General features: G+C 41.1%; 1 protein-coding gene across 2 annotated transcripts; it reads left to right on the top strand.

Moving 5' to 3' along the window:
- Positions 1 to 732: 732 nt before the first annotated feature.
- On the top strand, positions 733 to 17,719 carry kif2c (kinesin family member 2C). 2 transcript variants are annotated; one of them, XM_084057578.1, is made up of 23 exons: positions 733 to 831; positions 1,831 to 1,916; positions 3,121 to 3,215; positions 3,811 to 3,900; positions 5,203 to 5,251; positions 5,351 to 5,386; positions 6,186 to 6,290; positions 6,978 to 7,094; positions 7,298 to 7,395; positions 8,077 to 8,172; positions 8,480 to 8,534; positions 8,767 to 8,929; positions 9,562 to 9,652; positions 9,795 to 9,858; positions 10,306 to 10,397; positions 10,830 to 10,972; positions 11,316 to 11,529; positions 12,250 to 12,360; positions 13,074 to 13,141; positions 14,842 to 14,920; positions 15,008 to 15,076; positions 15,831 to 15,966; positions 17,555 to 17,719. In XM_084057578.1, the coding sequence occupies exons 2-23, from the start codon at positions 1,856 to 1,858 to the stop codon at positions 17,632 to 17,634; spliced, it is 2,112 nt and encodes a 703-aa protein (XP_083913704.1). In that variant the 5' UTR covers positions 733 to 831; positions 1,831 to 1,855; the 3' UTR covers positions 17,635 to 17,719. The 2 variants fall into 2 exon arrangements, with proteins under 2 accessions (XP_083913704.1, XP_083913705.1); XM_084057579.1 differs by lacking the exon at positions 5,351 to 5,386.
- The last annotated feature ends 5,476 nt before the right edge of the window (positions 17,720 to 23,195 follow it).

The following is a 23,195-nucleotide window of genomic DNA, read 5'->3' as shown; positions in this document are numbered from 1 at the left end:
TGCAAAATAATCTGCAGTGAAAAACGTAATATTGAATACAAGGTGGATATCCAGCCATTGGAAGGCATGTGTAGCCATGTGGTCTGTCTGTGATGGTGCACTTCTGTGTATGTTATTCACCCATGGTGTAAAAATGTTCCGACACTACCACAGTGTGGTGATGCATGATATTGCACAATTACTGTTTGATTGAATGGACTGCAAAACAATACTTTATGTTGATATGATATGATATGACATGATATGATATGATATGATATGATATGATATGATATTATCAATCTTGGAAAGTAACTAAGTACATTTACTCAAGTACTGTACTTGAGTACAAATCTGATTTATACTTTACTGGAGTATTTGCATTTTTCTATACTTTTACTTCTACTCCACTACATCTCGGATCCAAATATTGTACTTTTACCCCACTACAATTATTCGTTTGTCATTAGTAACTTTAATTACTAGTTACTTTGTAGATTTTGATTATTATTACAAAACTTACATTGATGCAACGCATTGTGAGCTTGTAGATCTGCTATTTTCAAAAGATTTGTATACAGTTATTATATATCGGGTAAAAGTATCTTCTACCTTATGCAACCCCGCCCAGTCATCAGCCTGATGATGACAACTTCCTGTCATTCGACCAATCGGGTGTTCCAACTGCCTCGTAAAAAGCCAGTCAACCAATCGGGCGTCTTCTATTCCGGAGGCAGTTTGATTCAAACCAAACGCAATCAAACGGTGGTGTGTGTGCTCTGTGTTTTTAACTGTGTTTTTGTTGCAAATACTCGGCGTTCTTCTTTCTATAGCAGCTTTCTTTTCTTAGTGGTAAGTAATTAAGCCAGCTTATTTTCTTGACCAAATGTTAAGAACGTTATTTAGATGGCCTGTTGTTTAGATAAATGCTATGTTTTACCTGCTATCCTAGTTTCTTCGAGGCACTAGATGTGGTCTCTCTGCACTCTACTTTGACTGACTGGAGTTTATGATTGATCCTAGCCTTGGATCAAGACTTATCATATATGTATTTTATCGAGTCTGACTTTTACACTCTTATCTAGTCTTGGGCTTCACCCCCCAATTGTCACATCTGCGCAGGAAGCCCGTACTTCTCCGTACATGTACACAAACGTGTGTGTGTGTGTGTGTGTGTGTGTGTGTGTGTGTGTGTGTGTGTGTGTGTGTGTGTGTGTGTGTGTGTGTGTGTGTGTGTGTGTGTGTGTGTGTGTGTACATATATATTAAGTGCTCACCCTGTAGTCCTGGACTCGACATTCGGATCCAGTGTGCACTGCATTAGTCCGTCTTTTTTCAGTAGATATGTGTTTTAATCCCGTCTGTGTCGGATTCTGTCGGAAGTTCCCCGTTTACCTCAATGGACGGTAGTGACGGGGCGCGTCCGGTGAAAGCCGGTATTACACTCAATGTAAACGAGGGGTGGAATGGTGTTCAGGCACAGACGGGATTAAAACGCATATGTATTGAAAAATACGGACTAATACAGTGCACAAAGACTCCGAATACCGAGTTAACATTTGGGGCAACCGGGTAAGCACTATATTTTGCATTTGTACAGGATTTACAGGTGAAATCCAGGAGGCTCTGAGGGGAACAGCCCAAGGCTATCGTAGATATAAATATGTCAAAATCGATCAAATGCATCTATGATAGTCTTGATCCAAGGCTAGCTTATTCCAATTATTCTGACACACACTATGAAGTCGCTCAGGATGAGAGCGCCTGCTAAATGGTTAAAGTGTTCACTGACAGTTTAATGTCCAACAAGTCATGTTGTCTTGTTAACAAACGACCGTTTGTTACTTTTCAGTGCAGTCTACGTACCTCTCGTAGAAATGGAGGCACATATTGTTGGATGTCTGCTCGGCCATACTGTGCAGATCAGCAGGAGCGATGGTGAGTCCATGTCATTAATGCAGCGGTGGAAAGTAACTAATTACATGTACTCAAGTACTGTACTTTTGAGGATTTTTTAACTTGAGTATTTTCAATACTTTTACTCCACTACATCTCGGAGGCAAATATTCTCTCTCGCACACCATACTGCTAGAGTGTTTATTTAGTAACAGGGTCTGTCCAGCTCTTCAGTAAACAGACAATTTAGCTAATGAGCTTGTGTAATTATGGAAACTTTGGAAGGCTTTATTTTTAAAGGGAAATAAATATGTTCTATTTATTCAACTGTTGTTCAGCTATACCCTCCCCAGTAGCAGCATAACCAGCCAGCCCTTCCCATGTATGTCTCACACCTGAAGCTGATTATCTCAATCAACAATTATACAGTTCATTCCTATGTACATGCAAACCACTGCCCCTGTCCACAATACACTTAATCTTAACCAGTAACCTATAGACTATTTCTGAGTTTGCATCATACATATAAATACCAATTGGATAATTCATACAATTTTAATAAATACCAATTGGATAATTCATACAATTTTAATAATGGTCTAAGTGCACCTTGGATGGGGGCATTGGTTTGTAAAAGTTCATTGTATGAGACAGACTTGCATGGAAAGAGGACTTGGACTCAAACTGGTAGCATGCAGCTACTGAAGAAGACATGGCCAACACTGGTTGAATATGATGTTGATTGGAGAACACATTGAGTTTGGGTCTAGTCTACTGTAGTATCTTTGTCATGATACATCTATGGCATAGTGAGTGATCCAGCTTTGGATTTAATCAAAACGTTTGACTAAAGATGTAAATGCATTGAACTTGTTAAATTGTTACAAGTGCCCAACATTTATCAAATTAACACACTTGTTTGGGGAGGGAAGTCTGGAGGGGGGAAATGTTCAAGTATTCCTATGGGCTGGGGTTGCACCTGTCATCAGGGTTGGGTGGGAGGAGTAGGAAGAATGCTCTAGTCTATGTCCTCCTGGTGGGGGCTCCTCACTGGCAGGTGAGTCAGCAGTGACTATACACAAATGTGTGTGTGTGTGGGAAGGACTAATAGTTTTTTACTCTGCATTGTTTAGAGATCAGGCTTTGTTAACCGTTTAGGACTTGTTGAATACATGCATTTCATACATTTGAGTTTAACATCAAAAGGGAACCAACACGACTATCTCTTGAATCTATATGTAACCAGGCCGAGTTCATTCTTCGGTGGTGAAGTCTGTGGATGAAGCCAAAGGTGCAGTTATGGTTGAGTGGACGGAGAGGAATGCAACCAAAAGGAAGGAGGTGAGTGTCAAAGCCTGTTGTCTGTCTTTAATTTATATGGCAACCATATAGCCCATCTTGTCAACATTACCTAACTGTCATGTCCAACACTAACTATGTAGCCTGTCATGTTTACTGTCTAACCATTACAGCCTGGCAAGTCCTACACTAACTTAAAGGAGGAGTTCACCCAAAAAATGACTTATTTTCTATCAATTGCACACCCCATGAAGCCTTGAATCCATGGATTTATTTTTGTTTTTGTGGCATTCCTAAGCCAATAATTTGATTCCCGTCTCCTACCGGCTAATGTATCCGGTAGGAGACACAAAGTAGATTATTTGTGTCTCCTACCGGATACACACCCGGTCATCAAATTATTGGCTTAGGAATGTCACAAAAACTAAAATAAATCCATGAATTCAAGGCTTCATGGGGTGTGCAATTGATAGAAAATAAGTCATTTTTTGGGTGAACTCCTCCTAACTAAACATACAGCTTGTCATAGGCTACAGTTTAAGTCCTTAACTCTATATTATATTTATTCACCCGTGGTTGACAAATGTTTCACAGCAACCCTGCCTAACCTCTACTCATGTTCATCTATGATGTACAGGTTGATTTCGAAGACCTTTGTGCCCACAATGAGGAGCTCCTGCGTCACCTCACTTCCTTAGTTGTGAAAGAGACTCCATCTCACGGCAAGGCAAGTGTGAACTTTGTTTCCATGCAATCAAGATGGTGACAGTTTTTCTTCTTTGGCTTTTCCCCTAACGTGTAACTGATTGGTGTCCTGCCCTATAAAGGGATAACGTCCCTAGCCTTGTTTGTGCAGATATGTTCTTGATTATTTTGTAGCATTATTTTTTTCCCCCACTTCGTAATGTCCACAAAGCGAGTCGGTAACCCTAACCCGAGATGAAACTTAAATGAGTGGGCTTATAGACTCATTTCCTAAAAACCTAATTGTCACATAATTGGTCTTCAGTAAATGCTCATTATAATATGGTACCATTTTTGTCTGCAGTGTCTCAGGACTGTGGACCCTTCAGTAACCGGCTTACCAGTGACTAGCTAACTAAAGCTGGCTAATAGAAACTGCAGGCTTTCTGTTACTGTAAAGTTGGCATACTATAATGGAAGCCATTGTTCTTGCGTTAATAAAAATCTAATGTTAATTTGTTTGTGGGGGAAAAAAACACTTAATGTTAGTTGTCGTCTGGTTTATGACGTGTTCAAAGCTCTCCTGTGAGACGCAGACAGAGTAGAAAAAAATGGGTACTTTTTTTTAATGAGCGTTAGTGAGGACCATTATATGAATGAAAATGGGTTAAGTTGTCCTTAAGGGCAAGACTACTTTAGTAGAGGTTGTGTAGTTACCTTGCCATGGTGTAACAACAAAGGTGGGCAGGAAATCAAAAATGTATCCATGACTAGAAATTGATAATTTAAAATATTCTTCTCATTGACTTTGTATGGTGAAGTGGCTCAGGGGCTCTATTAGCCTGTAAACAAACTTGAACAAAGCTGATTCTGGCAGTTTTCTATCAATTGAACATCACCAAACCAGTACGTTTTTTTTGTGTGTGGTTAGTTTATAAAAATGTCAACTTCATTGATTTTGCTACTTTTATTAGGGAGAAAACTCAGACTGTATCCGCAGAGCCGGGTCTTCAAATAGTAAAATCAACAGGAAGTTAACAATTTTATTAAACCCAGTACTGGGTTTTGTGATGTTTATACTATCAGAATCAGCCGTTTGCATACGGGCTGAAAAAAAAGCCTTCAGAGTAGTTTTGACATTCAATGTAAGTTTTAAGTCAATGAGGAGCAGATTTTCAATTGTCAATGGAGAAATGTTTGATTTCTTGCCCACCTTGGAGTGACGTGGCAAGGTAACTACACAACCTAAACCTCTACCAAGTGGTCTTGCACTTTGAGGGATATTGATGTTACTGTACATGAGCTCATGGTAACTGTCAACCGTCAATTTTCTCTCTCTTTGCAGAAATACACTAGCCGCCTGCGCTCGTCCAGGATTCCTGCTCCTCAAACTAGTATGTAAATTGGTTTATACTACACTTCTGATTCACATCTATTTTGGCATTTGTATATGCTGACTGTTCTCCCAACAATGTCTTTCTTTTAAAAACAAGCCTCTGCTCCAGCAGCTGTCATGGCTGAAGAGACAGGTTGGCATGCTATACATGTTTCTCTTGTAAAGCTGACGATCACATATTCCTCAATTTATCACTCTCCATAAGGTCATGAATGGGTGTTTTGGGATCATGTTGCCTGTTAAGTCATTGTGTCACTCATGATGACCATATCTGAACAGTTGAATCTTTATATATAGGTTCATGGGGTGACGTGAACGCTAGGCTGGCAGTGTTGTCTCGGTTACACATAAATCCTAGTTTAATGCAAGCCTACCAGAAAAGGAGTTTATTGTACCATCATGGGGAACATGTGTAGAATGATTTTAGATGTGTGAAAACTCTCCACTTCTGACAATGCAATGACTTAATGTACTCCATGTTCCCTTCTTGTTGGCAACCTCTGTCCATGAACTACTCTGGGTTTAATTCAATTGATAACATGATCAACAAATGTGGTTGATTACACAATGTGCTTTCATCGATCACCTGCTGAGCTAACCTTTACTATTCGGTGGGGGTGCATGTCAGTCTTGAAGGGCAGCCCTGCAGATTTAACCAGAATTCTATTGTGTGTGTGTGTGTCAATGTGTAACACTTACAGCCTTTAGTTAGACTGGTGTTCCAGCACCTTTGCAGTTGTCTTTTGCAAACTGCTTTGGGCTTTGTGGGTCAGAAACCCAGGCTGCTATGGCTTTGTTTCTCTTTCCATGTGCATGCTGTAGATGGCTTTGAACTTGACTTGTACACAATGTGAAAAAGGAGACTCTACTACAATCATTACGATCATAATTCGAGTTGCTGTTTCACTTACATTTCTCCACTTCTTGCTTAGTTTCCAGGCCTCCGACAAGGCAGACATGTATGTTCGTGGCGCCACTTCAAGCCGCACTCCCGGAGCCAACTCGTTCAAACCCTGTTCCCCCCTCAACTGGACCTGGTTGGTATTTACGATTTACCCCCCACCCCCCTTGTATTGCTTGCCAGGGGTTCTCAACCCCTTCTGACTCAACTGAAGTACGTCTTACAGTTTTATTTTATTGTGAGCTTGTAGATCTGCTATTTTTGGCTAATGCCCCCCCCCCCCTTGAATCTGGACGCTGGGGTTAAAGTTATTAATTTGGTAATTAATAATGCAACGCATTGCAATATTGAAAAAGTGGATTACATTTGGCCACCTGTCTTCAATTGGGCATTTAGCAGACGCTCGTAGGCATTGAGTAAACTCTATTCACAAAATATTGACGACAAAATGGCCAAGTAAAAGTGCTGTTTTTTGTGTTTTTAAAAGGTAACTGGGATGCCAAGTAAATGTCAAACCTAGCATGTCTTTAAAAAAAATGCATTTGTGCGGCCAAGCAATTTTTTTTCTTCAAAATAACTTTCATAGCATGTGTTTAGCCAGCTCAGAGATCTATGCCTATTGATGCATCTGGGGAATTTCAAATCAATATTATGGGCAAGTACATGCTCTTTTTTTTTTTTTATAACAAATGGTTTCCACATAGTTTTATCCCTACACTGAAGATGTCACAAGACATACCCATAGGCCGAGCTCTCTGATGGTCTGGCTACATGAGACTAACATGCACGCATCTGCATATTTATAACTCATCTCTCTCCTTAGTGGCCACCAAAAGGGTGAGGGACAGAGAGTCGGCAGCAACCTATCTTCCCCGAGCCCCTGAGGAGGCCAAGGAGAATGATGAGGCCCAGAACATTGTCAACATGCCTGTGGCCAGAGGTCAGAGGATTGAAGCCACCTAATGTTTAGACAGTTTGTCTGGTATTCTGAGCTCTACATCTTTACTAGTCACTTTGGGGGTGGAAGTAAAACTGTTTCACTGTCCAATCAGTAGCTGAGCTACAACTGATGACTATGAACCATGTGTCAAGCAGCAATGTGTTTTTTTCTGACAGTAATGTTGCATATTTATATGTACACAGGCCCAAGAGCATCCATGGCTCCAAAGGATAAAATCAAACCCAACAAAAGAATTTCTGGTGTTCCGAAGCCCCCAGACGCTCAAACCAAGAGGGGGAAGGTGAGACGAATTGCTCAGGAATTATGTTAGAATGTGGCATAATTGGATAAGTGGATGCAGTTAATCATCAGTCTATGGCTGCTAGTAACATGTGAAAGGGAGAGGTGTAAGAGGTCACTACACTGCAGGTCAGCATTACTTGTCCATTTGGATTTTAACCACTCGAACCCTAGCATCCCTATTCTGAGGCTGAAGCTTTTATGAAAATGGCAGATCTAGAAGCTCTCACTACAAGCTTGCAACACTGAGCTTGTAGATCTGCTATTATAGGGAAGGTAATTGGTGTAGAGCGAAAACGGGAGGTGAGCCTAGTATACAGCCCATGGGAATCCGGTCACCTAAATATAGGTACAAGTGGTTAAATGAGGGTGCAAAGCTTGCTAAATTCCTTACCTGATGCCACTACAGTATCAACGCATCCGAAAGTAATAAACACCGTTCCAGCCAGTCAATATAAAATATTGAGAGGCCATGTTATAAAGTACATACTGTGTATACATAACAGTGTGCTCTCTGCATTGTACTATCATCATAGTCGATTAATGACATGCTTGTACAAATCTAGCTCTTATTGCCTGGCCAAAATCTGCAAGTCTGCTATGTTTTTATATTTGTATGTATTGAACCACAGTAGCAGGTGAAATTAGCTGGACTCAAATTTGGTTTATTTGTTTCCTGCAGTTTGGAGAAGTCTTCCGGCCCAACCAGAAGTTCTACGAAATGATCGAGGAGTTCAGAGAGACCCTGGACATGAACCCTCCCTCAGTTACGGAGGAAGTAAGATATCAACTTATTTTTTTGGATGGTTGTAGCATTAACCCATCATCGCTAATGGGAACTATACTTCTTATTAGGGCTGCAAGATATTGGGGAAACGTGCAATAACGGTGTTGAATATTGTGATGATATGATTGTTTTAAAAACTTAAAAGTACAGTTTCTCACTCTGCTTTAAACATTTTCTGCTAATCAAAACAAAAGCATCCTTTATACCTGAATTGATTTTCAGATTAGCACATTATTTATGAAGGATCTTATAGACTATTTCAGTTTCTCATTCTGGATTTTTCTTTTTTTTTGCACAGGCTGAAGATCAAAAGATATGTGTCTGCATTCGCAAGCGGCCATTCAACAACAAAGGTATGTTCAAAGAAGAAATGTGATGTCAAAACATATCATCAGTGTCGCATGGAATAAAATATACAGTACTAAATCTACTGTATCCGTCTTATACTACAGCGTTGCACAAAAAAGTAGCAGATCTGCAAGCTCGATCTGCTAAATTTGAAACCTCTAGTCTAAAGTAACAGTTTTGGACATGAGATTTCCACCCGACAGACTATTTATTTTCCCTGATGTGTCATATTCCCAGAGCTGGCTAGAAAAGAGATCGATGTGGTCTCTGTGCCCGGCAATGGAACTGTGCTGGTCCACGAACCCAAGACCAAGGTGGACCTCACCAAGTACCTGGAGAATCAAGAGTTCAACTTTGACTACTCCTTCGACGAGAGCGTCACTAATGACATGGTCTACAGGTAATCCATCGCCTACTTCTTTACTCCCGTGGTTCTCAAACTTTAACTTCAAGGACCCCAATTTGCTATCCAGGCCACGGGTCCATTATTTAGCTGGAACTCTCTCGGACCCCTGGGCATTCTGGGACCCCACTTAGAGAACCACTGCTTTACTCCATTGTGACACTTCTTCCTGACCAAAGCCATGAGATTAAACCGTTTTAAGACCGACTCATGCTCCGTACGAGGGCATATGTTTAAGCAGAATGTTGCAGAGAGAACTTTCATTGGTCTGAATTACCCTTCAGATGTTTGCAGTGCCATGTTGAGAACCACCAGCAAGCTCTTTAGATCTTAGCAGTTCCCTACTCTATGCTTTAGTACTGTGACTTTGTGGGAATATTTCCCTACGTGTCATAGGTGTTTGACTGCAATTAACCACTGGAAACATCAAACATGGCATCCCTGTTCTGGGGCCAACATTCAGCAGATCTACAAGCCCTCAATACATTGCAGCGCATTGTGCCGACTAGTTTCAGCAACGATATGTAGTGTAGAATGAAAACAAGCGGAGGCCTTGGGAATCTGGTCAATTAAGTAGAAGTGGTTAAAAGGACAGGATTCATTTATTTGAACTTTTTTTTCGCTCATAGGTTCACGGCCAAACCCCTGGTCCAGTCTATCTTTGAAGGTGCCATGGCTACTTGTTTTGCTTATGGACAAACCGGCAGTGGAAAGACCCATGTAAGTGTGCAGTCTGTTCAGTGCATACAATGCATGATCTTGTGTTCTCCAGCACTATGGGTTGAATCTTTATGAGGCTACCCAGATACTAATGATTAGTTAAAATGTACCACGTGCTTATAAGGTCTTCACTTATTTTCAGACGATGGGGGGTGACTTCTCTGGGAAGCGCCAGAACAGCACTAAAGGCATCTACGCCTTGGCAGGTAAGCCCTACTCATCCAACTACCATACCAAAAACCATGACTTTAAAAAATGACGTCGCCATGGATTAAAGCAAAATGGGCTGACACAGCCTATTTTCGTTGCATGACATGTCTTCCATAGAAGACAGCATGACTATCTACAAGCATACAACACGACTCATTGTATGCTTGTAGATTTTCCACTTATTAGTTATTGTGGGCTTAAAACTAGCAATATTCAATCTTCCAGAAAATCCTAATGACCTCAGATATTTTGTGAAAGCAATGGTTAAAGCTTCAAACTGCAATTCCTTAAACTAGTCTGCTGCTGCCAAACATCATCATTGTGCTAATGGTTTATGAAACGCAGCGCTAGTTTCACAAATCACAGATTAGGATTTGGCAAGAAACTTTTTCAGTTGTGAGATTTTATTTAGCTTTAATCCATGCATTTTGTCCCTTGTGCAGCCCAGGATGTCTTCACCCACATTAACAGCCGGAGGTACGCCTGCCTGAATCTCTGTCCATATGTCGCCTTCTTTGAGATCTATAATGGCAAGGTACGAAAACTATTATTAATCTATATGTGTCTGCTGTACCCAAACTTTTCATCCATTTTCAACATAATCTTCATATGGTAATATGGCTCATTAATAAGATGCAGATTTCTGAACTTTCCACGGAAATTGTGCCAACCGAGGTGCCAAGCTAATAGAAACTAGTCATTCTCTTCTGGAAAGTTGGCATGCTGAAATGGAAGCCATTGTTCTTGCATAAATGATAACGTTTGAAGTGACCCTTTTGAGACACACGGTAGACAGAAATGGTGCTATCTTATAGGTGAGGACCATTATACAAAGAAGGGTTGAAAATAGCTGTCATATGATGGACTTAAGGACCACAAAGTGGTTAATTGGTGGGTTGTGTGGACCAAAAGAACTAACATAACAAAGTGTTCCGGTAGATTGAGTGAACTTGTGTCGTCATTTCAGGTCTATGACTTGTTGAACAACAAGTCCCAGCTGCGCGTTCTGGAGGATGAGCGGCAGCAGGTTCAGGTGGTTGGCCTGCAGGAAGTGGGAGTTTCCGCAGCGGAGGACGTTGTCAACATCATAGAAGTTGGCAGTGCTTGCAGGTACATATTATTGCTGTCATGCTGGGCTGTCTGGACAAAATCAAATGTCACCATATGGTGCCACAATATCAACAGAGGCATTTGGTGAAATAACATTCAAAAAACAATTAAATCCCCATTTACCTAATAGTAAAAATAGCCTACAAGGTCACAATGTGTCGATGGACCTTTATTGAGCCTGCAGGGGAAATTTAGTCCAATGAGGCAGCTGAGATTGGATTAAAAATGTTTTTTAAAGATGTGCTTCTCGAAGAATCACTGAGAATATCATCGATAGTTGCAGCCCTGCTCTAAATTTCTCTCTTGCCCCGTTCCACCGCCTGTTCTCTTGTCATTCCTATAGGACGTCTGGCCAGACGTCTGCGAATGCCAACTCGTCCCGCTCCCACGCCATCCTCCAGATTGTCCTGCGATGTAACAACCGCGCCAAGACCTTGCACGGAAAGTTCTCTCTGATCGACCTGGCCGGGAACGAGCGGGGCACGGACGTCAGCAGCAGCGACCGTGCCACGCTGGTGGAGACCAATGAGATCAACCGCAGCCTGCTGGCCCTGAAGGTAAGACTGGCTGCACACTGGTGTCTCTGAAGTGGTGGTGGAAGGAAGGAGTATATCGTTGATGTTTGGCAGAAACCTCATATCTCCATATAATTTTTTTTTTTTTTGTAAATCAATGCCCTTCATCATACTACAGCGTAACACAAAATCTAAACCGCATGGTGAGCTTGTAGATCTGCTGCTTTTGCTACTTTTTATTTTTTTTACAATTAATCATGTTACTTCATGTTACCTTAATATGTATGTTTTGTATAAGAATCTAAATATGCGACATAACTAACCACTTCAGATCTATTTTCAAATTATTTTTAGTTTTGGGTGTGTAATTTTACTTTGGTACTTCAAGTACATTTTGATGTCATACTTTTGTACTTTTACTCAAATAAAATGTTGGATACCAGGACATGGCGCGTAACAGTATTTTTATATTTTATTGCTACTTTTAAAATCTTCTTCCACAACTGCTCTGATACAACCCTATGAGTAAAAGCAGACAAAAAGCTCAGCTGTCTTTCAGTGACATCTAGAGGCAGTGATTGGTAATTACATGAATCTCTGAGCTCCAAGAAGACTAAATGAATTCTAAAATGCTCTTAATTCAAAAATATTGACACTCATTATATTAGTTACACACGCATACACTCAATATATTAATTACACATTGTTTTTCCTCCAGTAATTTGTGGTTTCGGTGAATAAAGTGTTCTCTCACTCCCACAGGAGTGCATTCGCTCCCTGGGGAGGCATGGTGACCATGTGCCGTTCAGAATGAGCACCTTGACCAAGGTACTCAGAGACTCCTTCATCGGTGAGAAATCCAGAACCTGCATGGTACGTATACATGGAACTAGTAAAATACTGTACCTCCTGGCATCCAACGTGTCTCAGAATAAATCGATTGTTCTAAACATTTGGGGTGCAATCAAGGCAACCTTAAAGTAATATAAGTAAGCCTTGCCGAGCCCTGAGGCCCATAGGGCAGGAGCCTATCTCCTGTTTCCTTAGCGTGAGGCATCTTGACGTAAAAGTACACCCCCTGGACATGACTAGTATGTTGCAGGGAGTAATGACATGCATGACCATAATGGCATGACAAAGCCCAACATAATGATTGAGCTGAAGCCATGAATGGCACACTATTTGTCCTACTTCCACTTACTAGAACAAAATCAGAGTCACTTTGTGTTTGCAAATTGATGAACTGCCAATGACAAAAACAAGCGACTAACAAAAATGTATGCTAGAATGACCCCTTTCTCCTGGCTAGAAGTTTTATTTAGGCTCAGGCTGGTTAACCAACATAATATGCTTGATAAAAACATCATAGGCTCGCAGTCATGTTGGCACGTACTACATCCCTACTTGCTTGGAAGTGCCCACAACCATACAAATACACCAGTACTTGGGTCTTTTTACTGCAAATATAACTGCAAACTTAAGATTGGAGAAATATCTGACGTAAAACCATGGAAATGAAATGATGGTTCTCACTGTCAGTTAACCAGGTATATTAACGTATCTGCACCTTTCCTCATTCTCTCCAGATCGCACTGTTGTCTCCAGGCATGGCTTCATGTGACTACACAATGAATACACTACGCTATGCGGACAGGTAGACATTTTATTTCATGTGACTACACCAGTGGTCCCCATTTGTATACTCTGAATTGGCTCTGGAAGGATCCACTTTGGAACCCCCTCTAGAAACCCTGAGGGTCCCTGCACCCTGTTTGAGAACCACTGCAATGCAGTAGGGATGCACCGAATATTCGGCCGCCAAACATTTCGGCCGAAAATGGTAAAAAAAAATGCATTTGGCCGAAATGGGGAGGGTGGGGAGAAGTATACATCAGCTGCGTCCCTCGGTAACACACGTTGAATGGAGGCATATAGAGCTGCATGCTGCTTCTCTCCAAGCCCAGCTGCATTCCTCCCCGCACCCCCGCCCCCTCACACCACTGTCTCAACTCAAATAGAATCCACACATGTCAGAGGGTGTGACATTTGTAGGTTAACCAGCGCTAGTTAAGAGCCTGCTCAGGGCAAAATAATTAACACCAGCTGTAAACGCTTTTGTCTTTGTGTGTGTGTGTGTGTGTGTGTGTGTGTGTGTGTGTGTGTGTGTGTGTGTGTGTGGCTCTTTCTGAAATGAAAGTGACTCCAAAAGGAATGGCAGGCCTAGTATATTAACGCATTTTGGCTGGCATGCCTAGTATATTAACGCATTTTGGCTATGTGCAATAATGCAACTGCAGACATTATATAGTAGGGGCGGCAGTGGTTCAGGCGTAGAGTGGCTGGATGGAAGCCACAAGGTTTCCAGTTCGATCCCGGGCTCCCCCAGATTTAGTCTCGAAGTGTCCTTGAGCAAGACGCTGAACCCCTTATTGCTCCCGATGAGCAGGTTGGTGCCTTGCATGGTTTCCTTCGCCACCGGTGGGTGTATGTAAAATGCACAATCTATGTCAAGCACTTTGGATAAAAGCGCTATATAAAATGCACCATCTATTTTGCCTTTTGTTAATTTCTTGAATTAATATTTCTTTAATTTGCAATAATTCAACTGTATGGCATGCTAATATTTTGAGACGTATTGTATTTTATTACTACACAATAAATAAATGTATGTTTTAAAGGAAGAGTTCACCCAAAAAATTACTTATTTCTATCAATTACACACCCCATGAAGCCTTGATTTCATGGATTTATTTTTGTTTTTGTGGCATTCCTAAAACAATAATTTGATGACCGTGTGTATTTCCGGTAGGAGACACAAATAATCTACTTTGTGTCTCCTACCGGATACATTAGCCGGTGGGAGACGGAAATCAAATTATTAGCTTAGGAATGCGACAAAAACAAAAAAGAATCCATGGATTCAAGGCTTCATAGGGTGTGCAATTGATAGAAAATAAGTATTTTTTTGGGTGAACTCCTCCTTTAAATAACTGCTCTCAATATGGACCCATAAGGAATTAAATGATCCTTGAGTCAGTTCTTACACTTACTACTTAGGATTTTACTGTGTAGAATCTACTCTGTAAAATCTAGAACATCTACACTGAAGATTTCTTCAGTTTATAATTTGGACTAGTGCAGTGCCTGTTGGGAACGTGGTCACCTTGGGAGCGGGCCGGTTTTGGAGAACCGCTCGTCCAATAGACTAAACATTCAACACTGAATTTCCATTCCACGCCTATGAAGTGTGATGACAATCCAATGAACGGTTCTATGTGAAGACTTGACAGCCATACATGCATGCATATAGATACAAGTCACCTCTTGAATGTGTGTTCTTGTCATTTTTGTTAGGGTGAAGGAGCTGAACGGTCCCAAGGCCCAGCGACCCGCCAGGGCAGCAGAGCCCATGGACAGCAGCTCATCGGAGGAGGTCAGATTGGACACAGATCCCAAATAACCTGACTGAAGTAAGCTGTCATACTCGTCTCTGAACTCATGTCATTCTTTTCCTCTGCAGGACTCAATCCAGTCCGACCCCTTCGCCCTGGTGGCAGAGCTAGAGGACAAGGTCCAGGGCGAGCTACAGGTATAATTTCCCTTAACTAACAAACCTAACGCGTCCTGGCTATTTTTCAATCAGTATCTAGGTCATTTTATCGTCTACTCAGGCTTTTGGGAGCACTCTGGACAGTTTTTGTTGCTTAATGCAGTATTTAGACATCTGATATTCATTTTATCAGACACGCCCCTTCCTATACAAACTGATTGTAACTTCAAACTCTATTTTAACCATGTTAGATTACACCCGTCCTTGGTTCTGGTGACTGATAATGTCCTTCTAATATGTTTTTCAATTACTTTTTCATTTATTTATTTTTGGGGAAAATTACCAATTAAATGAAAAAGTAATCGAAAAAACACGGCCCCCTCGCATATTAGGAGGGCAGGATGAGTTACCAGAACCAAGGACGGGTGTTTTGATGAATCTAACATGTTAAAAATGGAGTTTGAAGATGTAATGGGTTTGTCTGATAAAATGAATATCTAAATACTGAATCAAGAAACTTAAAAACTGCCTGAGTAGACGATAAAATGACCCAAATTTGTTTTGAAAGCGAAATATCCCTTTAAATCCTATTCCCCCCCCTCACCAATTCTCTTCCAAAATCGCCAAGCTCACAACATGGATTGGTGCGTTGTGATCTTGTAGATCAGCTATTTTGGAGAATGGACTATTTTCACCAATCCAGAATAGGAACGCCTATGGTTCATGTGGTTAAAATTGCTACTGGAAAACAAGTTTTGGACATGACTCGTCTTTTGATTTAATTGTTTTCCAGAGAGCCAGTGAAGTGTTCCAGGGAGCCAGCGAGGTTCTCGAACCGATGTGGCACGCTTCGTATGACGTGGAGGCTGCCCTCCCTGATCTGCTGGACTATTCCAGACGTGCACAGGAATATACCAGCAATCTGCGAGGTTGGGGTTTATTTTCTTGCACTACCAGCCTTGAGTATGTCAGTCATAAATGTGACTAAATCGTAAAAAGGTGACTGCCAAATACATGCACAATGTTTCTAAAGCTTTATTTATGAATGAGTTAGTGCGGTCATATTGTTGCTTTCAGGCAGAAACCTTGCATCTCCATATTTAAACTTTTTTTTTGTAAATGAATTTGTCATGCAAAAGTGGATCTACACTCAGCATTGTGATCTTGAAGATCCACTTTTTTGCCTTTAAAAGAAATGGGTTAAGTGTCTGTCTGTTATAAATATTTAACCCGTTAAAAGTATTAACAAAAGTGACCTATATTGACTCCATTGGAACACAGGTTATTTTTTTCCATTTCCTGAAAAGTAACACTTATGGACATTAGGCTTCTATCAGACTGACGGTATAGGACAGACCTTGCGGGTCACCAAAATCAGAAGGGTTCATCCTGCAGTGTTGAAACCATTTTGAGCATCTGTCATATTAGACGTTTAATATGTCGATATGAATTTGAAAGGGAAAAATAGGACTTATTTTTTTAATCAAATCTGCCTCGGGTCTAAATGGGTTAATCGATGGTACCGTGCCAAATTAACCACTGAAACCCTCTATATTTGGTAAACTGGACAAGAGTTGTCTCTGTACTTTGTCCTTGCTTTTCCCCCCTCTAAACCAAATCGATGTTATACAAAGCCTGTAGTGACTGTCTTGGTGCATAATTCACCATGGGCTCTTCAAGAGTGGGTGGGGGTTTGGGGGAGACGACAAGGAACAGGTGTGTCTTGTGTTGTCAGTATGTGTGCATTAAATGGGACACGTCGCGCTGCATGACCAAGTGAGAAGTTGCAATGCTTTCATTCTTGCAATTCCTACATTGGTGACCTTGACATTTGTCTGCTAGATGTTTCTAGTGACAGCATGTAATAATGGCGACAAACGCTTCCAGAGTTTCGGGAAGCTTCTCCTGCGACTTGGTTTGCACAGACGGAAGCTCAGTACGAGTTTTGGGGCATTACCGACTACGCTACTAAATATTATCATGTCGTATCAGCCCTCAGAAGTTAGACAGTACTGAGTGGAGAGTTTTTGCCCCTCGAGCAGCTAAATACGACTCCCTCAATACTCATCTGCAGAAGCCATTCCAGCCTTCTGATGCCGAGCGCGCCGACTGTCTCAAGGTCTGGGTGATGAGAATGTGTCCCCCCCCCCCCCCAGGAATAGGGGATGCTAGGGTTCAAGGGAAGCAGACAAACATTTTTTTTCCATGTTGTGTAACGTGACTCAACTGCATGGTTGAGTCACCTTTAGTGGCTTTAGTTTAGGTGGTCTTCAGTTGGTCTGGTTTCTGCCTGACAATAGAGGGTGTAGCAACTTTATCACACCATAACATACTTGTTTCCTTTTTTTGCAAACTGACAACGTCTGTCAAGTGGAAACCTCATGTGTCCAAAAGTAGCAGATCGGCAAACTCGAAACGTGGCGTGGATCTGCTACTTAATGTTTTTGTGTGACTCTTCAGGATGATTAAAGTAGGGCGCTAATTAACGAAAGTGTCTTTTCCTCTGTCATCATGTAGCTGCTGTGGAGGCTCTGCAGGCTGCTGTGGAGGTGGAGAGAACGTCCCGTCTGCCTAAAGCGCCAGGCTCCCGCCGCTGAGCAGCCCTGAAGACTGCCGGTGTTTTGTATATGTATTTTGAAGTTGAGGTTTTAAATGTTTTTGTATTAATAAAGTCTTTATATACTGTAATTTCTTTGGGTCATGGTTTTGTTTTTAACTTTGGAGTTGTCCCATGTCTGAGAAAATTCTTACAGATAAAGATGTATAGGCTTTAAGATATTTTGCCAAGATGGTGGTAGCTCCTAGTTGCCCTATGGGGCTTACGTATTTCCTGATAATCTAAGGATAAGGCTGAATTGTTACAATTGGTTAAAATATTGTATTAATTCAAATGAGTCTCGCTTGATATGCTCTGGAAGTGGACACAGCCCACCCATCTGACCACTTAACAGATGGGTGTCCCAGATTTTCAATTGTGCCCTCACTGCCCTGATCCAGAAAAGGTTCAAACCGCTGGTGTAGAGCAGGGGTAGACAAACATTTTTTTTCCATGTTGTGTAACGTGACTCAACTGCATGGTTGAGTCACCTTTAGTGGCTTTAGTTTAGGTGGTCTTCAGTTGGTCTGGTTTCTGCCTGACAATAGAGGGTGTAGCAACTTTATCACACCATAACATACTTGTTTCCTTTTTTTGCAAACTGACAACGTCTGTCAAGTGGAAACCTCATGTGTCCAAAAGTAGCAGATCGGCAAACTCGAAACGTGGCGTGGATCTGCTACTTAATGTTTTTGTGTGACTCTTCAGGATGATTAAAGTAGGGCGCTAATTAACGAAAGTGTCTTTTCCTCTGTCATCATGTAGCTGCTGTGGAGGCTCTGCAGGCTGCTGTGGAGGTGGAGAGAACGTCCCGTCTGCCTAAAGCGCCAGGCTCCCGCCGCTGAGCAGCCCTGAAGACTGCCGGTGTTTTGTATATGTATTTTGAAGTTGAGGTTTTAAATGTTTTTGTATTAATAAAGTCTTTATATACTGTAATTTCTTTGGGTCATGGTTTTGTTTTTAACTTTGGAGTTGTCCCATGTCTGAGAAAATTCTTACAGATAAAGATGTATAGGCTTTAAGATATTTTGCCAAGATGGTGGTAGCTCCTAGTTGCCCTATGGGGCTTACGTATTTCCTGATAATCTAAGGATAAGGCTGAATTGTTACAATTGGTTAAAATATTGTATTAATTCAAATGAGTCTCGCTTGATATGCTCTGGAAGTGGACACAGCCCACCCATCTGACCACTTAACAGATGGGTGTCCCAGATTTTCAATTGTGCCCTCACTGCCCTGATCCAGAAAAGGTTCAAACCGCTGGTGTAGAGCAGGGGTGGGCAACTCTGATGATGGATAGGGCCACTATATTTCCACACTCACTCCAGAGGGCCACGTTGCATATACTTGTCGGGCCATTCTATGTCACACAAAAGTAGCAAGAATAGCCGATCTACAAGCTCGAAACGCGTCGCAGTGTGACGCGTTTTGAATTGGAATCCTGAAAAGTAACATTTTTATTTGATTTCAAATGCATTTAATTATACTTATGTTAACTTTATAAACTGAAATACAAATGCATTGGACATAAAAAAGACAATAACATTTTAATACTAGTCATTAAGCTACTAATATAGACGCTAGACGAAGTAATTAAAGCGGTCATGTTTGCATGTTTGGAATAGCTGACATGAATAATATATCAGTATTCCGATATTAACCTGCGGGACGCATTAAGTGAAGGTGGGGGCCGCATGTGGCCCCCGGCCGCCAGTTGCCCATGTATGGTGTAGAGAGACGGGAGGGGATATGGCATTGGCAGCCATTTTGTTGTGCCCATAGAGCTTTCTGTAATATTTATAGAGAATATTTTAAGCCTGCAATCCAGGCTCCTGAGTCCTGGTCACCATAAAACATTTTATTCTGTCTATATAATTAGATTCCCAACGAGTCCAAGACTCCCAAGATGTATGATTATATAGGCCTATATATCTAGAGAAATGTCTGAGTTATAGACTAAAAAATGCAATGTTGTGTCAAGGACTTGGATACACAGTTCATTTCTGATAACTACTGTAGGCAACTACCTACTCTCCCTTCCTGCCAGGCAAGCTGCCTGTCAAGCTATTACTGGGGTCAGGGGTTGGAGTCTGCAGCTTGACTTAGAATAACTGGTGTTATCCGACACAAGTTTCCCTCCTTGGGAATGTTGATGAGGCACCAGGTCATCCCTCAATATCAACACTCCTTATCGATATTCCTATAGGGCATTTTAGGCCTCATGACAAAATTTGCTGAGATTGCTACATATGTTTTCATATATGATTCATGATTCCTCCTTTATGATTCCCCCACAATCTTCAAACAATCCAGCTGTAAATAGGATTGCCTTCAGATGACCACTTAACTGCTTTAGTCTTTTTGGATTAGTTGTTGGTTGTCTCATTGTTTATTTCAAACCAAGTATACTTTTGGTCATGAGGTATTGGTGTTAGTCAAGGTTACCTTTAAGGCTTATACACAAGTTTCACAATACTATTGTTTGGAGCTCATGTTCTTAACCTGTTGATAAACTATTCTCTACGTGAATATTGCCAGACAGCTAGCTATTCAAGCTAAAAGACGGACGGTGCCAGAAGTTTTAGTTGAAAGTGAATCTGCAAATATTCTAAGTATGGCAGATGATGCCTCCTCGTAAAGTCCTCCTCGCGGCAGACGTAACCCGTCCCTCCTTGGGGTTGGAATCCTCTCGGGCGCCCCTTGTGCAGCACCTTTTCTACCCCGTGATGACCTTGTCGACAGGGGGTTGACAAGGTCCTACCTATCACCTGCCTCTTAGTCATCCTCACTCATCTCAAAACCGCTTTCTCCCCCGCGGTCTCCTGACCTCCAAGTTCACTGGGTTACGTCAGTGTCTCAAATGTGAAGTTGACAATATTCAAGGTTAATGTGGCGCAGGCCCCATGGCCTTCCACCTGTGTCATGCTCAAAATACCCACCATCTTGAACTGGATTTAAAGTCATAATATTATGGCCTTGAACATTCAAACAAACTTACACGTGATGTCATGGTTAAAGGTTACAGTTTAACCTTGCTCTCGCTAGGTTCTGTCAGACACGACATGTTTTGAAATTTCCAGTGGAAACGCCATTCCACTATCCATACGCCAAATGATGAGAATAGCTGATCTACAAGCTGAAATAGCTGTGCGAAAGTAGCCGATCTACAATCTAAAAACCCAACTTGGTAACAGGAGGGGTGCTAAATCTCGCTGCTTGGCGACACTGGTTACCAGTTGCTGTTAATAAGTATTAAGCATTTGCTCGATTGTCTAGAAGTGCCTTTCAGTCAGACTGAGAGAGAGAGGCCCCTGGCTTGACATAATTTGAAATTAACAGTATAATGTTTGTTTTTTTGTCCACACATACCAATCTGTCTCAAATTAAGACGGTTCATTCATCTGCTTGTCTGTGAGCTCTCCTCGTCGTTGAGTGGACATGTGCGCCCGGCCAGGTTTCGGCCTCGAGTAGGGCATGGAGAGGGGGCATTTGCGTTTTCTTTCACCAGAGTAAATGCTGCATCCATGGTTTGGAGAGGGCACTTTTTACCAACAGCAAAAGGGCATGGTCTCAAGCTCCCTTTGATGTCTGTGCACGTGCCTGCCTGCCCAGCATCCAGCTGCCAAGCCCTGATATTTTTATTACAGCAACTGGTATAAAGTCAAGGTCCTATTGTCTTACAAGTCGTAAGACAATAGGACCTTGACTTCATACCAAGTGGTACCAACTGTGGTGGGAAGGTTGAAGGTGTCATACCATGGTATATTAATAGAAATTGAAATGTTTATGACCAAAATTGTCTGACGACCAGACAATGCATGTCAACAGATACTGAACAAAAATCTTTTAAAGGCATGTCCTACTTATAGTTATTACGTAACAAGCAATAACCCCTCAGTATAAGTGTGGCCGGTGTGAGATGGTTTGAGTGCAGGAGGATTTCATTTCATTTGGTGGTGAGTGAGACTTTAGCTGTCACTTGTATGGATTAAATGTAGGATGCTAACTGCCTGACAATTTGTTCAGTTGGCTTTGACAAACAAATAATGTAATCCTAATTCATATTATGGGATTAGAATGGAATAGGACAGAATTGGAATAGGCTAGACACAATATGAGCAAATATTACATTTTATTTCATGGCATGTATATGACTAACACTAGCGTATCCTAATATGGATCAAAACTCATGTGTGGAGTTATTGAGAAATAGACATTTGTCTCTTACACGGTTAAGTGATTTTGGCACTAGAAACTTTTGTCTTCTTGTATAGTGTGATCAACCCAGCATTGCACAATGTAGGCTACATATACTGTTGAATATTAACATCGCTACTATACAAAAAATACTGGGCAACTGTTGTTATTGCTGATATACAATATAGATACATGGTATCACATTTTTCATGTTGATGTGACTTCTATTGTGAGCGATTACTAGCTGTTTTAGAAATACTAGTACTGTCACTATTGGTGCTTTAGTATAAGTGTTCTGTGCTATAGCAAATTGCATGTTTTTCTAAAGCTACTGTACATATTATGCCTTATTGCACATTTATATGCCTCGTGCCTCATTGCACATTTATATATTTTTACCTTTATTCTCCCTGCCCTTATTGTGCTATGCTGATGTGGACACTGCTGAAGGCTTTTCATACTTTCTATTTCATTTTATTTTTTATTCTTATCTTAGTTTTGATTATTATTATTTATTTATTTATTTTACTATTACTATTGTCATTGTTGTTGTAGCACAGTAGGTTGTGGACCCAGTGGCGTAAATTGACTTTTTTTTGCCATGGGTTTTTGTATCAAAAGGGCCCCTGATATGGATGTATCATATGCAAACATTGCACTGGTTTAAGATAGCCTACTAGTCTAAAATTAAGCAAACACTCAGAAAACAGCCACAACTGTGCACATTTTGATATATATATATAAGGCCATTAAGACATTTAAAGGCTTAATATAATAATGAAAATGTATTTTAAATGCAGCTGAGAAACTTTGGTCAACTTTATTATGTACTTGCATAATACATGGTCTTTTGGTCTACTTTGGATCTGATGGATAGGGTTCGGTGCAGTCCAATTGGAAACACATATAATATAAATATAATAGCAGATGCATTTACTGTATGTAATATGGACGGCTATTTTTATTTATTAAAAACATAAATGAATGAACTTAAATTAATTAATGAACCACCTCCTGGGGGGGCCCCTTTCGGTGTGAGTCCCATGTATGGGTTCACATAACCCAGCAACCCTAGGCAAATTACGCCACTGTGTGGACCGCACAAAATTGCATTTAGAGTACTGACAAATAAACCTTTCTTCTTCTCCTTCTCCTTCTTCAAAATGGTGTTTTTTCCCACACTTAGGGATTGCACTTAAAGGTTCCAGCTGTTCCTGCGTAGAGGGGAAAAGTGAGTGTTCATAATTTTTCTATTAAACTAACCTACAAGACTAGTCCTGAAAAGTCCTACAGTTCTCTGTTCAGATCTCAAGTCAGCAAAGGCATCAACGCCATCTATATTTCTGTCTACAGAAAGCCGCCACC

Source organism: Gymnoscopelus microlampas (assembly GCF_963454915.1).
Source record: "Gymnoscopelus microlampas genome assembly, chromosome: 5".
Taxonomy (NCBI): Eukaryota; Metazoa; Chordata; class Actinopteri; order Myctophiformes; family Myctophidae; genus Gymnoscopelus; species Gymnoscopelus microlampas.
Note: the sequence above shows the minus strand (reverse complement) of the source record. Positions and strands in the feature narration are given on the sequence as shown.